The 14,881-nt window shown below is 39.2% G+C and overlaps 1 protein-coding gene across 7 annotated transcripts in view; it reads right to left on the bottom strand.

The window, feature by feature from the left end:
- Positions 1–13,975, bottom strand: part of VAMP4 (vesicle associated membrane protein 4) — a 30,595-nt gene extending 16,620 nt beyond the window's left edge. For 2 of the 7 annotated variants that reach the window (XR_003129175.3, XM_025430337.3), the window contains exons 1-4: positions 13,818–13,975; positions 11,037–11,156; positions 5,208–5,254; positions 1,886–1,936 (exon numbers count right to left, since the gene is read on the bottom strand). Coding sequence is in view for 5 of the 7 variants with exons in the window: in XM_025430337.3 (XP_025286122.1) it covers positions 1,886–1,936; positions 5,208–5,254; positions 11,037–11,102 (164 nt within the window). In the remaining 2 variants the exon portion in view is untranslated. Of the gene's footprint in view, positions 1–1,885; positions 1,937–5,207; positions 5,255–11,036; positions 11,157–12,666; positions 12,847–13,140; positions 13,491–13,817 lie in introns of those variants that run through there. The other 5 variants (XR_007411913.1, XM_025430340.3, XM_025430338.2 and 2 more) reach the window with 4 other exon arrangements.
- Positions 13,976–14,881: the final 906 nt, after the last annotated feature.

The raw sequence follows: 14,881 nt of genomic DNA, 5'->3' as shown, positions 1-14,881 counted from the left end.
ATGAGATGATGAATGGCTTGTGAGGCCATCTCTCACTCATCATCCTAGAAGACTGTCACAAGCCAATTTCTTACCACCCTCCAGGTTATGATAATGTATGGAAAGTTTTCTGCAGGGCATATTTGCAGACCATAAAACCACTGAGCTACAATGTAGAATTGGCTTGGGTATCCTACAATTCCTATTACTGCCGTGCAGCCCCTTTTATTTTGGAATCATCATTTTCGGTATGTAGGATAAGAACCCAGAAAGTTTGGCTACTCTTCCTTTTATTGCCTATGTACATAATGAACTGCCTGAATCTAAGTAGCTCATTGTATCTTTACTGGCCAAATCAGAGCCTTGGAGCAGCAGAGACTCTCTTCTGCTGGCTTTGAAGGGGCAAGTACCATGAGTTCTACATTTGCAAGGAAAATAATTCTGGCAACAACTACCTGAACTTCGGAGCTTCAAATGAGATCATACCTGTGGTGACACCTTGATTTCAGACTTGTGAGACCCCTTATAGAGGGCCCACCTAAGCAGTGACTGAACTCCTGGACCCATGGAAATGTGAGATGATAATGTGTGTAGTTTTAGGCTGCTAAGTTCAGGACAATCTGTCACATAGCAAGAGAAAATAAAAACATCCTGTCTAGCACTCAAATCAGTTTGTTGTAACCTTGGTTCATATTTCAGAATTCACTGGCTAAATGGATTAGGCTAAGTGTGGACATTTTTTTTTTCATACCAACACCTACCTGACTAAAGACCAAGTATCTGACCAATAATTTGATTCCCTATTATAGCACCCTTCCTATTGTGTGCCAAGTATATCCTGAACTACAGCAGTGACTATCCCTCCTTAGATCCTGAATTCAGGCCTTTTAGTTCATCGTCCACAGTTAGTCTTCAAAACTAGTCAGTTTCCAGGGCTATTTCACTGCTCCTCCAATTCCTCTCTTCTCTCAGGATCCAGATCCTTCTAACATTGGATGCGTTTACTATAGCATCACCCATCAACCTACACAGAACATACACCAACATACCAACACCAACATCACCAACATACACAGAAAAAGCTTTAAACTGAAAGCCATAAATCTTAGAGCAATATAGGAATTAGGATAAATAATAGATATAAAAAAGTTCTGGAGGAAAAAAAAAGTTCTGGAGGAATACAAAAAAATATTATACTTCAAAAAACTAAATCTATTATATTATTTCCATTAATTCTAAAAATGGGAATCAAGCTATAGATTTATTTATTTTTTAAGATTTATTTATTTATTCATGATAGAGAGAGAGAGAGAGAGAGGCAGAGACACAGGCAGAGGGAGAAGCAGGCTCCATGCCGGGAGCCCGACGTGGAACTCGATCCCAGGACTCCAGGATTGCGCCCTAGGCCAAAGGCAGGTACTAAACTGCTGAGCCACCCAGGGATCCCAAGCTATAGATTTAAAACCAAAATGGACCTTGAGATTATGCTAAATAAATGGATTTGACAAAAAATAATCAGGTTAAGAAAAACCAAGAGGAATTGGATTTCCTTATCTATTATTCAGAGGTAGCTTTGTGAAACTAAAAAGAATTATTGGGTTTTTACAATCCAGTAGTTATATACATCAGGGCTCAGCAAACTTTTTGTGTAAAAGGCCAGACAGGTAATAAATATTTCAGATTTTGCGAGTCACAAGGTCTCTGTCACAACTACTCAAATCTGCCACTGTAATTTTAAAGCAGCCACAGATAATAAGAAAATAAATAGGCATGCTTGTGTTCCAATAAAACTTTATTCAGAAAAATAGGCAGCAACTAGATTTGAATCATAGGTGCAGATTGCTAACCCCGGGCCCATGCAGAAATATGACAATCACTTAAACAAATGAGTAGCTCAGGAACTTACTGCTTAATTTTATCACTTCTAGGTCCAAATCTTGGTCCAGATGGTCCCCTTCTGAAAACAAAATACCGAGTACATATTCATAATGAGAGCATAAAAAAAATACATACAATCAAGCTTAGTTCTAAACATGGATCATCTATTATAAGAAATCATATTTTACTGGTATTGCTGAACTAAATGATATGTAACCACACATCTGTACTTCACTGGTATTCAGTGCTGGTATTCATGCTATTCACTGGTCGGTGCTAGCCACAACTAACCTAATTCTTCTAAATGTTAAAATTTTCAGAGAAAATAGGGTTTATATAATCCTTTGTTTATATATAGGTTGTTCTAATCACTAAACTCTGAAACCATGAGAACTGAAATGCCAGTGACTATGAATAACTTTATGATCAATTATAGAACACTAAAAGTAAATTCACCTTTGAATTAGGTTATCATAAAATGCTGATTATCAGGAATGAATATAGAGGAAATCCATTCAAAACACTTTTGTTACTCATCTTAAACTTATCAACAAAGCTAAAGGGAAATCTAAGAGTCTACAAAAATACCAACATTTCTCCAATTATTTGTCATGTGTTATATCATTTCAACCAATCCATTTTAAGATTCTGGAAATAAAAACTTTGAGATATTTTGGGTAATTAGCATTCCTCTGATGATAGAGAATAGGGTGTACGCACAAAAATTTTTAAAACTTAGAATCGGGTACCAGGCTCAGTTGGTAGAGCATGCTACTCCTCATCTCAGTGTGCTGAATTTGAGCCCCATGTTCGGTGTAGATCTTACTTTAAAAAAAAAAAAAAAAAAAAAAAAAAGATTTGTACCAGTTAAACACTAACTCCCATTCCTCCTCTGCTTAGCTCCTGTCAACCTCCATTCTACTTTGTGTCTCCATGACTTTGTCTACTCTAGGTTCTTCATATAAGTGGAATGATGTAAAATTTATACTTTTGTGATCAGCTTCTTTCACTTAGCATAATGTTTTTGAGGTTCATTCATGTTGTAGCATGTGTCAGAATTTCCTTCCTTTTTAAGACTGACTAATAAAGGCCAAGTAATATTCTATCGTACAGATATATCACCCTTTGTTTATCCATTCACCTGTTGATTGACCTTTAGCTTGCGCTATCTTTTGGCTATTGTGAATAATGCTGCTATAAACCTGGGTGTTGATTAATTTTTTAAAAATTTGTTTTGTCTCCCTTTCAACACTCAGACAGGGCCACAGTGTGTGGAAGCTGCACTTTCAGCCAGTTGGCTGTCAGGCCATCTGAAAGATGCACATTATTTGGGAGCAGATTTCCGGTGGTACACTACTGGTCTGAAGTGTTTCTTACAAGGATATCCAGCTTACCATGAAGGAATCACTTATTCAACCTTCTGGCCTTCTGTTCAATCCTAAATTCCTTTCTGACAGGCAGCTATTGCTCTAGATCTAAGGCTTTTCACCATAATTGGCACCATGGCAATTAGCTTTGTGACTCTTTGGAAATCGTGTCATATGTAGGAAATTATCTTCCCACTTCATCTGACCTTGCCAAAGTGATACTATTTCCTGTTAATGGATTTGCTTCCTATCTGGCAAGCTCTTTTTGTTCACTGCTTTACAGCTGTCAATTACTTTCTATTTTTATTTTTTATTTTTTTTAATTTTTATTTATTTATGATAGTCACAGAGAGAGAGAGAGAGAGAGGCAGAGACACAGGCAGAGGGAGAAGCAGGCTCTATGCAGGAAGCCCGACATGGGACTTGATCCTGGAACTCCAGGATCACACCCTGGGCCAAAGGCAGGCGCCAAACCGCTGCGCCACCCAGGGATCCCCAATTACTTTCTATAAAACGTTTTTATTTGGGAGGGGGAAAGCCTCTACAAAAACATTGCAACATTATAACAAAGGCGGCCAATGTTTCCCCTCAGGCACACCCCTCTACCTCAATCTCAGGGGAAAACTGCAACAATATGTTCTCCTTCCTGACTTTGCAAATAAATCTAGGCCTGTAGGAACACAGCTCTTTCTAATCATAACTGTAAAGGATAGATCAGGTCAATTAACTGGCAAAGTATCAGGGCAATTCAATGGGAAAAGGATAATCTTTTCATCAGATAGTGGTGGAACAACTGGATAGCTGTATGCAACAACAAAAACAAAAAAATCACCCTTCACCCTTACTTCAACTATATATAAAAAATTCATTTGAAATAGATTATAGACCTAAATGTAAAAGCTAAAACTATAAAACTCCTATAAGAGAACATAGGAGAAAATCTTAGTGAACTTGGGTTTGGCATATATTTCTTAAATAAGCAAAAACAATAAAAGAAAAAAATGTAATAAATTGATTTTATCAAAATCAGTTTGATCTTCAAAAGATACTATTATGAAAAAAGATTAAGTTACAGACTAAGTAAATATCTGTAAGACATATCTGACACAGAACTTGTATTTTGAATACATAAACAACTGAATAAGAAGACACATTTAGAACTGGGCAAAAGATTTTTTTTTTTTTTTTTTTTTGGCAAAAGATTTTAATGTACTTTATCAAAGAAGATATGAGGATGGCAAATACACACAAAAAATGATGACCAATATGATCTGTCATTAGGGAAATGCAAATTAAAACTATAGTGAGGTAACACCACATACCTGTAAGAACGGCTAAAATTAAAACATTGAATGTATATAGTACTTAATGAGATTTGGACTAGAACTCTTGTACAATGCTAGTGGGAATATGAAACGTACACCACTTTTGAAAACAGCTGTACAAATATACCAGTCACTCAACTAACTCCTAAGTATTTTCCCAAGAGAACTGAAAGCATAAGCCCACTCAAAAACTTGTACGTAAATGTTTATAGCCACTTTATTCATAATAACAAAAACTATAAACACCCTAAATATCTACCAATAAGTGAATGGATGAATGAATTGCAGTACATTCAGATAATGGAATACTTCTCAGAAATAAAAAAGGAATCGCTGATACATGTGACAGTATGGATCAATCTCAAAATAATTATGCAAAGCGAATAAAGCCATTAAAAAAATAAGGCATACTGTCTGATACCATTTATTTAAAAGATTCTAGAAAATACAAAACAGATCAATGGTTGCCTAGAGATTGGGGGAGTGATAGATTACCAAGGAGTATGAGGAAACTTTTGAGGTGATGGTTATGTTTATCATTTGATTTTGGTGATAATTTCACAGGTGTATAGTACATGTATCAAAATCCACATACTCTCTATATATTTTATTAGATGTTAATTATACCCCAATAAAGCTGTTAAAACCAAAAACTTACAGAAAAAAGTCTTCTTCTTCATCTGAATCATCTTCCAGAAGATTTCTCTGTCAAAAAAAAAAAAAAAAAAAAAAAGACAAGTTTTCAGATTCAAAAGGCTTACAAACTGTCAGGGAGTAATGAACGGAGTTCTACCCTGGTGAAATTTCTTTTTTTTTTTTTTTTTTAAGATTTTATTTATTTATTCATGAGAGACATAGAGAGAGGCAGAGACATAGGCAGAAAGAGAAGCAGGCTCCATGCAGGGAGACCAATGTGGGACTCGATCCTGGGACTCCAGGATCACACCCTGGGCCAAAGGCAGACGCTTAACCATTGAGCCACCCAGGAGTCCCCCTAGTGAAATTTCTTAACTCCAAGGTTCCAGAGACAAGAGTGATCAGTTGTGCTTCACTATAAGCCAAAAGACAGAACCACATATGCCAACCTTACAAAGAAAATGCTTATAGTATCAGGATCCCATGACTGACTATAAGGCAGAAAGGTCACCAAAGCCAGTAGAGGAATAAGGAACCGTAGGCAATCAGAAAGAAGTTAAGTCCCTTCTCTCTCCTGCTTTCCATCCGGTCTCCTTCGGTCTCCTTCTACCAGCAGAACCTAATAAGAAGCTAGGTGGCAAAGAAGAAACGTAGTTGCAGAGCCAGCTCCAGAATGAGAGAGGAGTACAGAAGACAGATTTGGAGCTGGGAGACAGGGTTAATAATTGGCACAGTCTACCTATTACCTTCATAGTTCACAAATGACCCTCTACACATATTAGAACTTCAAAACAAAAACAACTTTATACTTTTATCTTATAAGATGTAACTATTTTCCTTATGATGAAGATGATCGCACCCTCTTGCAACAACACCTTTTCAGCATGCAAGAACTTAGAGTATAACTTGTAGGCAGAATAATAACTCCCCAAGATATCCTTGTCTTAATCCTTGAAACCTGTGAACAGATTTCCTTGTATGCTAAGAGACTCTGCAGATGTGATTAAGTTAAAAATCTTGAGATGGGAAAATCAACAGGGATCATTCATGTGGGCCCAACATAATCACACGAATTCTTAAAAGGAGGCAGAATCACAAGAGTTCTTAAAATAGGGAGGCAGAAATGCCAGAGTAAAAGGGACAGAAAGAGTGAGAATGGTGAGAGAGAATACAGGGAGGGAAAGAACAAAGGGAAGGGGAGGAGTTAGAAGATCTTTGCTGGTTTTAAAGACAGTGGAAGGAGCATGAGCCGAAGACCACAGGCGGCCTCTAGAAGCTAGGAAAGGCAAGGAAACAGATTCTCCCCTAGCCCCTCCAGAAGAAACATAGCCTGCTAGAGCCATGATTTTAGCCCAGGAAGACCCATTTTGGACTTCTGGTCCCCAGAAGTATAAAATGGTAAATTCATGTTTTGTATTTGTGGTAATTTGTTACAACAACAATAGGAAACAGATACATCACCTATGTGCCTTTTATGAGAAAATTACTCAAGGAATTTCACCAGCCAAAAAAACTCCAATTAAATTAGAATAAAAATTCTAAGACATTGATACAATTGATGAATCTAATAAAACATTTGGTCAAATCTGAATAAATGATGATAATGTGATTGTGAACTTTATCTTATAGATATTGAAAAAGAAACGGCATAATATAAAGAAAAACTCTGAAAGAACCCAAAATTCAGCCCCGGTGGCACAGCGGTTTAGCGCCGCCTGCAGCCCAGGGTGTGATCCTGGAGACCCAGGATCGAGTCCCACATCGGACTTCTGGCATGGAGCCTCCTCTCCCTCTGCCTGTGTCTCTGCCCCTCACTCTCTCTGTAGTTCATGAATAAATAAAATCTTTAAAAAAAATAAAATTAAATTAAAAAATAAATAAAAGAGCCCAAAATTGTTCCAATAAAACCTAGATGCAGGAGTGGAAGGATGAAGTGCAGAAGTAAGAGTAAGGGGTGTACCTCACCGGGGAAAGGAACAGGGGATGCAGGAAGCTGGCTGGAATGACAAAGTAAAGCAATGGAAGGGGTATATTTGGTCTTTAGTATACTGATAGAGAACACAGATTTAAACATTACTGTTAAGATATGAAGTTAAGAACAAAAAAGAGAGAGAGAGAAAAGAAGGACATTTTAAAACTACCTAATGATACTGGGGATGGGGAGAGATGATGAAAAACAATCTGCCAAAGTAGTCAGGGAAAAGAGAGAAAACATGAAATATAATGAACTATATCTATGTATAATATATAACATCACAGAGACTGAGACAATGAAAATAGGATTCAATATTCATTTTTTTAAGATTTTATTTATTTATTTATTTATTTATGAGAGAGACAGAGAGAGAGAGGCAGAGACATAGGCAGAGGGAGAAGCAGACACTATGCAGGAAGCCTGATGCGGGACTCAATCCCAGGACTCCAGGATCACGCCCTGGGCTGAAGGCAGGCGCTAAACCGCTGAGCCTCCCAGGGATCCCCCTCAATATTCATTTAATAAATACATTTGCACATATTCTATGTGCTAGGCACTGTTCTAGGTAAGCACCAGCTTTGAACAAGACAGAGAAGGTCTGAATTCTCATAGAAAAATACCTGATAGTAACAAATGCTATGCAGAGAACTGAAACAGTGACAGGAGAGAAAGTGACAGGGTGACTAAATGAGATTAGGTTGTCATGGAAAATCACTCTCAAGAAGTGAAACTTAAGCTGAGATCCAAATGATAGCAAAGGGCCAACCAATGATCAGGGGAAAAGGCATTCATGGCCAGCAGAGGGACTGGCTAATACAGAAAAAGCCCAAATATGTTTGTTATCATAACAAATGTGATGGTTTGAATGCTCCTATTAAAACTAAAAACTACACATGATTAGAGTCCAAGAATTCCAGCAAATATCTGTTTATAAAAAATTCACCTAAATGAATGTCAAAGTATGAAAAAAAGAGGTGGAAAAAATACATCAGCAAATTCTAACGAAAAGAATGTTAGGGTTTGCAATATTAATGCAAAGATGGATTTTGGGACAAAGGCATTAAATAATCAAAAAAATTTTTAAATAATCAATTTGATGAGAAATTGGTGATGAGGAGCAACTTGTTGGTAGGAGAAATGTGGAGAAAATGGAATCCACATACACTGCTGATGGGAATGCAAAAATTATGCAGGCACTTTAGAAAACAATCTGGCAATTCTTCTAGAGATTGATCATAACTAACCCAGCAATCCCACTCCTAGGTGTTCGAACAAGAGAAATGGAAACATGTTTAAAACTTGCATTTGAATGTTCATAGCACTGCTATTTTTTTTTTTTTAAAGACTTATTTATTTGAGAGAGAATACAAGTGTTTGGGGGCAGTCAGGGGAGAACACGGCAGAGGGAGAGGAAGAGAGAATCTCAAGCAGACCCCAAACTCATGTGGAGCCCAATGTGGCACTCAATCTCACGACTCTGGGATCATGACCTGAGCTGAAATCAAGAGTCAGATGCTCACTTGACTAAGCCACCCAGGTGCTCCAGCACTGCTATTTTTTCTTTTAAGATTATTTTATTTTATTTTATTTTATTTATTTTATTTTATTTTTTAAAGATTTATTTATTTTAGAGAGAAAAAGCACTGTGCATGTATGTGGGGAGGGGGAAGGGGCAGAATGAGAGGGAGAAAAAGTCTTTAGCAGATTTCATGCTGAGTGTGGAGGCCAACGGGAAGGCTTGATCTCACGACCTGAGCCAAAACCAAGAGGTGGCTGCCTAACTGTGCCACCCAGGCACCCCAACAGCACTGTTCTTCTTAACAGTCAAATAGCCAAAAAGCCAACAGCCAGAAGTAGTATGAAAAAAATCATTAATATTCCCAAAAAACCTGAATGTCCAACAATGATGAATGGATGTGATATATCCATTTACTGTGATATTATTCAGCAGTAAAAAGGAATGGGATACCGACACATGTTACAACATGGATGAACTTCAAAAACATGATTTAAATCCAAAAAGCCAATTACAGAGACAACAGATTGTAGGATTCCATTTATATAAAATGCCCAGAGTAGACAAATCTATAGACTGGTGGTTGTCTAGAGTTGAGAGGATGAGAAGAATGGAGGACAAATGCTAAAAGATACAGGATTTCTTTTTTACAATGATGAAAATGTTCTAAGGTTGACTGCGGTGATAGTTGCACAATTCTGCAGATACACTAAAAACCACTGAATTGTACACTTTAAAAGTTAATTGTATGGCATGTGAATTACAGCTCAATAAAGCTGTTACTAAAGAAAAGTAGAACTACACTTTAAAGTTCTTAAAAGTAATTCATAAATTATTAGAATCAGTTATCAAATTTCACCATCTAATACACATTCAAAAAGAGGTCTCTATTTAAATAGCCAGTTTTATTCAATTCTGGTTTAATATCCTATTTTTACAATAAATTGTGGTAGTAACCAACCAACAACATAAAAAGAAAGTGCCATAGTTATAGTCTTAGCAGTGGAATTGAGACTATATTTTTAATTTTAAGTATATACATAAAACTTATTTTGAAAAGCTTCCTAGCAATTGTCTATTGGTGGATTCTACCCCTTTAAGTAAAAAACAAACCACAAAGAGAGTTAGAATAAGGAAAAGACAGGGATGTCTGGGTGGCTCAGTGGCTGGGCCTCTGCTTTTGGCTAAGGTTGTGATCCCAGGGTCCTGGGATCAAGTTCTAGATTGGGCTCTCCACGGGATGCCTGATTCTCCCACTGCCTCTCTCTCTGCCTCTCTGTGTCTCTCATGAATAAATAAAATCTTAAAAAAAAAATAATGAAAACACAAATGTTTCCCATATTGTACTAAAAGACACTTTTACATCATAAGATGTTGGAAAGAGTGAATAATGAGATTCAGAGCTTGTACAAAACAGGAATGTGTAAAATAAAGTCAAGCAGACTATGCCCTCCAGTTTTTTAGCACAATGGCAGGTGGTCAATAAATGAATCAGTAAATGAAGGAACAGTAATAAGATAGGAAGTGAGTGAGGGCTTCAGGTTGCTAGATAAAAAAGAAAAACACTAATTCCTTTCCTCAATAAGTATTTCTTGAGTACTTATTTTAAAAGTAACCTATCTACCACATTCCTTTCAAATGCTATCTTTTCAAGATTCTGCAAAACTTCTAGATGTACACATATCTGCATAGAATGTTCTGGGATAAATCAGAAATTGAACACTATATAAAAAACACTCTAGACTCTGAGACAATTATAGAACTAAAATCCTTTATCTGAAATTCCAAAAATCTAAAAAGTTCTGAAAATCAAGGTTTCGTAAGTTTGAAGCCAAAACATATTTGTAGGAAAACCTGACCTGAATTGATGCTAGCTAATTTATTTATATGCTTTACTTATACACTTACAGCAATGAGACATTTCTTTCTTTTTTCTTTTTTTTTTTTTTTAGCGTGGGAGAGATGGGGAGAGGAGGAGGAAAGAGAGAAACTTAAGCAGGCTCTACACCCAATGCAAAGCCTGACTCAGAGCTTGATCTCATAGCCCTGATAATCATGACCTGAGCCGAAACCAAGAGCCCAATGCGGAACCGACTGCCTCACACAGGCCCCCAGTAATCAAACATTTCTCCGAGAAATACTAATATTTTTGGAGGTGCTGCTCCAGATGCAAAAAGGCTATTATATAATATGCACTTAACTATCTTTCTAAAATCTGAAAAACTCTGAATTCCAGTCATATTCTGTTCCAGAGTTCTGAATAAGATGCTCTGTACTTGTATAAAATTCACTTTGAAAGACTAGAAAAAGGAATAAAAACTTATTTGAATCTGTTTGAGAAATTAAGATTCTAAACTCACCCTTTCACTTTTCACAGAACCAGTGACATCATCATCATTTAGGTGGCGCTTGAACTTGGGAGGCATACTTTTTACTCAAGAAGTACTCTTCTGTTTCCCAGCAGAGTAAGTATTCGCCACCTTGAAGAGAAAAATAAATTCCATCTGATTCGAGATTTTGGGGGCACAAGATAAATTACTTAAATAGTGTTCAAGGCCTTGTACAATGGAGCCTCCTTCACTTCTCTGACTTCAAACTACCCGCCTTCCGCCTTTGCTTCATTCCACGTGATCCTGTCCTCCACGCCAGGCCTCAATACATTAAAAAATAGTTAAAACTATTAAAATAGGTGTAACTTTTAAAAGAGAACATGTAGGGGAAACTAGTGAAAAGTTTTTACAAAATTCAAGAGTGGATTGCTTAAGAGAGGGGAGAAATTAGGAGAAAATGAGACATTAAATGCTTTAAAATTTTTAACCTGGAATTAACAGACAGCAGAACACTCCTGTCTTTTCACATTTTTTAGTTAGTCGATTAAACAATTATTCAGTTTCTTCATCTGTAAAATAGTGATTTCTAGGTATCCACGTGAAGTTTGGATGGTCAAATCAGGTAATACATAAAAATATTGTGTAAGTTATAACATCCTATACTAAAGCACAGCACCAGACTCCAAGAAAAGGATAAAGTAAGTAGTGGGTTAAACAGAGACAGGCTTTTTAGTTTTATTTTTTTTGCTACAGAAAGTCTCAGCTTGTTATATGTTAATATGCATTGTGATTTTCCAGGAAAATGCTTGACTATGCAGTTTATTCAAATTTTCTTGAGAAAAAGCTGACATGCAAATTTAGTTTTCAGTATCTTGGAGTAGAAGATAGATGAAAAATGCGAATAGCTAAGGTACTGAATCTTTTACTCTGTGGTAGGCGCTGTGCTCAGGGATTTACATGTATTTTCTTTTAGTTTTTATGACACTCCTTTAAAGTAGGCACTAAGAAACTAAGAGAGAACCAAGCCCTAATAAAGATACGTAACACTACTGATTGAAACAGCAGAAACACAGGTTCAAATTAATCAATGGCTATGCATGATCGGTTTTAATATTTACTCAACTAATTGCCTTTCAGGTTCTGTTCTAGAAAGACTACTTCCCTATTAGAAACCAGGAGCCCTCTCTTCCTTTTCATGAGAAGAAACAACTCTTTAAGATCTTTAAGTATAATTAGACATCAGTTCGCTGGCTAATATTATATACTAGCCCAGAGTTTAGTCTCATAAACCAAACAAAAGTATTTATTTTAAGTTGGTTTCCTATCGAAACAAATTGACAGTCTTCTTTGATAAGAAATGCTTCTAAACAAAAAACTTAACCACTTGTAACAAAAATCAAATCTTGCTACCTAAGTAACAGCTCTAGAGTTCTTTATTCCACAATATTTCTGTCACGTACATCTGGCCCATTTTATTTCCTACACTTTGATTTCAGAATAATTCATTCACACGGAAATGTTACAGAATGCAGGAAAAAAACAGATGACAATGGAAACAACTGAAAAATCTACGTTTTTCTTTTAATTATACACACATTATTATTTTAAACCCAACAAATGGGCTGCTTTCATAACTAAGGCAAAAAAATTGCAGACTTACTTTATGAAATACACAGTAAAGCTACAAGTTTAATGATGAGGAAACCCCAGTCAGGTCCTCTAATCCAAGGATCATGAAGGCAAGAAACCAGCGTCTGACAGAAAGTCCATCAGCAAAGCATCAGGCAAGATTAACTATACTTCATGAAGCACAGGGCAACTGATGATTTGTGCCAAACAACTAGTAGAAATAATGTTCAGAAATTAGGAATATATTTCTACCTAAAATTTCTCCTGCAAAAAAAATACACATAAATTCGGGGAATTGTGTATAGGTACATAAGTAAGTAAGAGAGCTTCCACGATACATGTCAACACCGAGAGTTGAACAGTAATATACAGTTCGCTTACAAAATGTCACATCACCATAGGCTTCTTATGTCATCATCATACTTCTACAATTTCATATAGAAATGTTTTTTGAAGGGGCAGTAAGTTCTCTATTCACTGTCTTCACATGTAATACACTTCTAACCTGTTGTTTAATGAATGTTGGCTTCTTTTCTGCTTTGCACAGAAAAGAAAAACCCCTATGTGTTGGTTTCACAAAAAGCTTGAATCTGGGCACAGATTTCCCTCTTCCCGGCCTCCATTCCCCTTCTGACTCCTCTTCCTGTCTCCATCAACAGTCCCGGTGGGTGCAGGTTCGCAGAAACACGTGACGTGGAAGGGCACGGCCAGGAGAGGTTACCCACGACTGTCAGACTACGAGGACTCACACCGCCTCTGGCCCTCATAAACGCAGTACGGTCGGCGCTCTTTCTCCCGCGACTTTAAGCACGCAAACCGACCCAGGGCCTCCAGCAAGCAGCTCGGCTCACCGCGTCCCCCCCCCCATCTGTCGCACAGGCCACGTCCCCCGACATCTGCTCCTAACTCTGTCCTCTCCGCCCCCGGAACCCACTCTCCTCCAGCGCGCCCCACGCCCTCCGCCTCCTCTCCCATCTCCCCCGCAGCCGCCCCCAGTCCCGGTCGTCCTCCTCCGCCACGCCCCGCCCGAAGCCCGCCTTCCCCCAGGCGGGGGGCCCTCCCCGGCCCCCCCAGGCCGGCCCCGCAGCCAGGCGGACGTTGGGAGGCGGCGGAACAGGGGCGTCGTCTCCGTTTCCTTCCTCCTCACATCAGCCCCTCCCGCCGCGGCGGCGGGCGCCGTACCTGAGCCTCCCGGGAGGTCCGGGCCGCTCCGCCGGGCCGGCAGCGCTGCGAGGGCGGGGGAAGGAGTGGGAAGCGCAGGAAGAAGGCGGGGAGGGGGACACAGTGGGCGCGGACCCGGCGTCTGCCGCTCCGCCGCCGCAGCGCCCCCGCTCATCGAGCGGATCGGCGCTCCGCGGCCTGGCGCCAGGCGGAGGGGGCGGGCCCAGGCTGCGGAGATGGTCGAGGGAGTCGAGCGAGCCGGGCGAGCCGGGCTCGGAGGGCGGGAGCGGAGAGCGTCCCGAGGCGGCGGAGGGGGCTCGGAGGAGTCACTCAGGGTGGCGGGCCGGGTCCCAGCGCCGGGTCCGGGCTGCCGAGGCGTTTAGAAGATGATGCTTTGTGCGCAGCCCGTCCCCCTGGGCTAAGGAAGCCGAGGAGAACACAAGGACAAGGAGGATGGTTCGCAGTCCCAGGACGGCTACGGACCGTCTGGGGCCTTTTCAGAAGAAAGACGTGTGAGCCCTTGTCTATCGATGCAGGTAGACTAGACTAGCAGGGAGACATTGCGGGTTGCCAGTCCCGTCCTCATTCTAGACGTTTGGAATCTCTGGACCAGAAGGAGATTTACCTGAGGATGCACAGCTAGTTTGGACAGATTTGGGACGAGGGCTGTTTTCCCCTACACCCTTTACTTCTTAACCTAAAATAACTAGGTCCAGACAGAGCCTTCAGGATTCGGATGGGAAGTCACCCTTGTATGGCCACTCCAGGGTTCTTTCACCCCCTCCTCCCCTTAGGCTTGGAGATTTAAATATGATACTCAAGTAGCTGAGAACAGTAATCCAAAACCATTCCAGATTTGTTTTTACTTTCTCTTGTTTCACTTATCCATTCCTCCCACACACGTCCCAGGCGGATTGTTTTACTCATTTTTTCCTCATCATTTGTATTACGCATCTTTATCACTTAATACTTATAGGTCCCTTGTCGGTCGTGTTTTAGTACTTTTTTAAGTTGAAACACTGTAACTAGTAGGAAAATGCCTTGCTAGGAGGACAAGGACTCTCCACTCAATTACCTGAAGTTGA

Source organism: Canis lupus, chromosome 7 (assembly GCF_003254725.2).
Source record: "Canis lupus dingo isolate Sandy chromosome 7, ASM325472v2, whole genome shotgun sequence".
In the NCBI taxonomy this organism is placed as follows: Eukaryota; Metazoa; Chordata; class Mammalia; order Carnivora; family Canidae; genus Canis; species Canis lupus.
The sequence above is the reverse complement of the archived record's forward strand: the minus strand, read 5'-3'. Positions and strand labels throughout refer to the sequence as shown.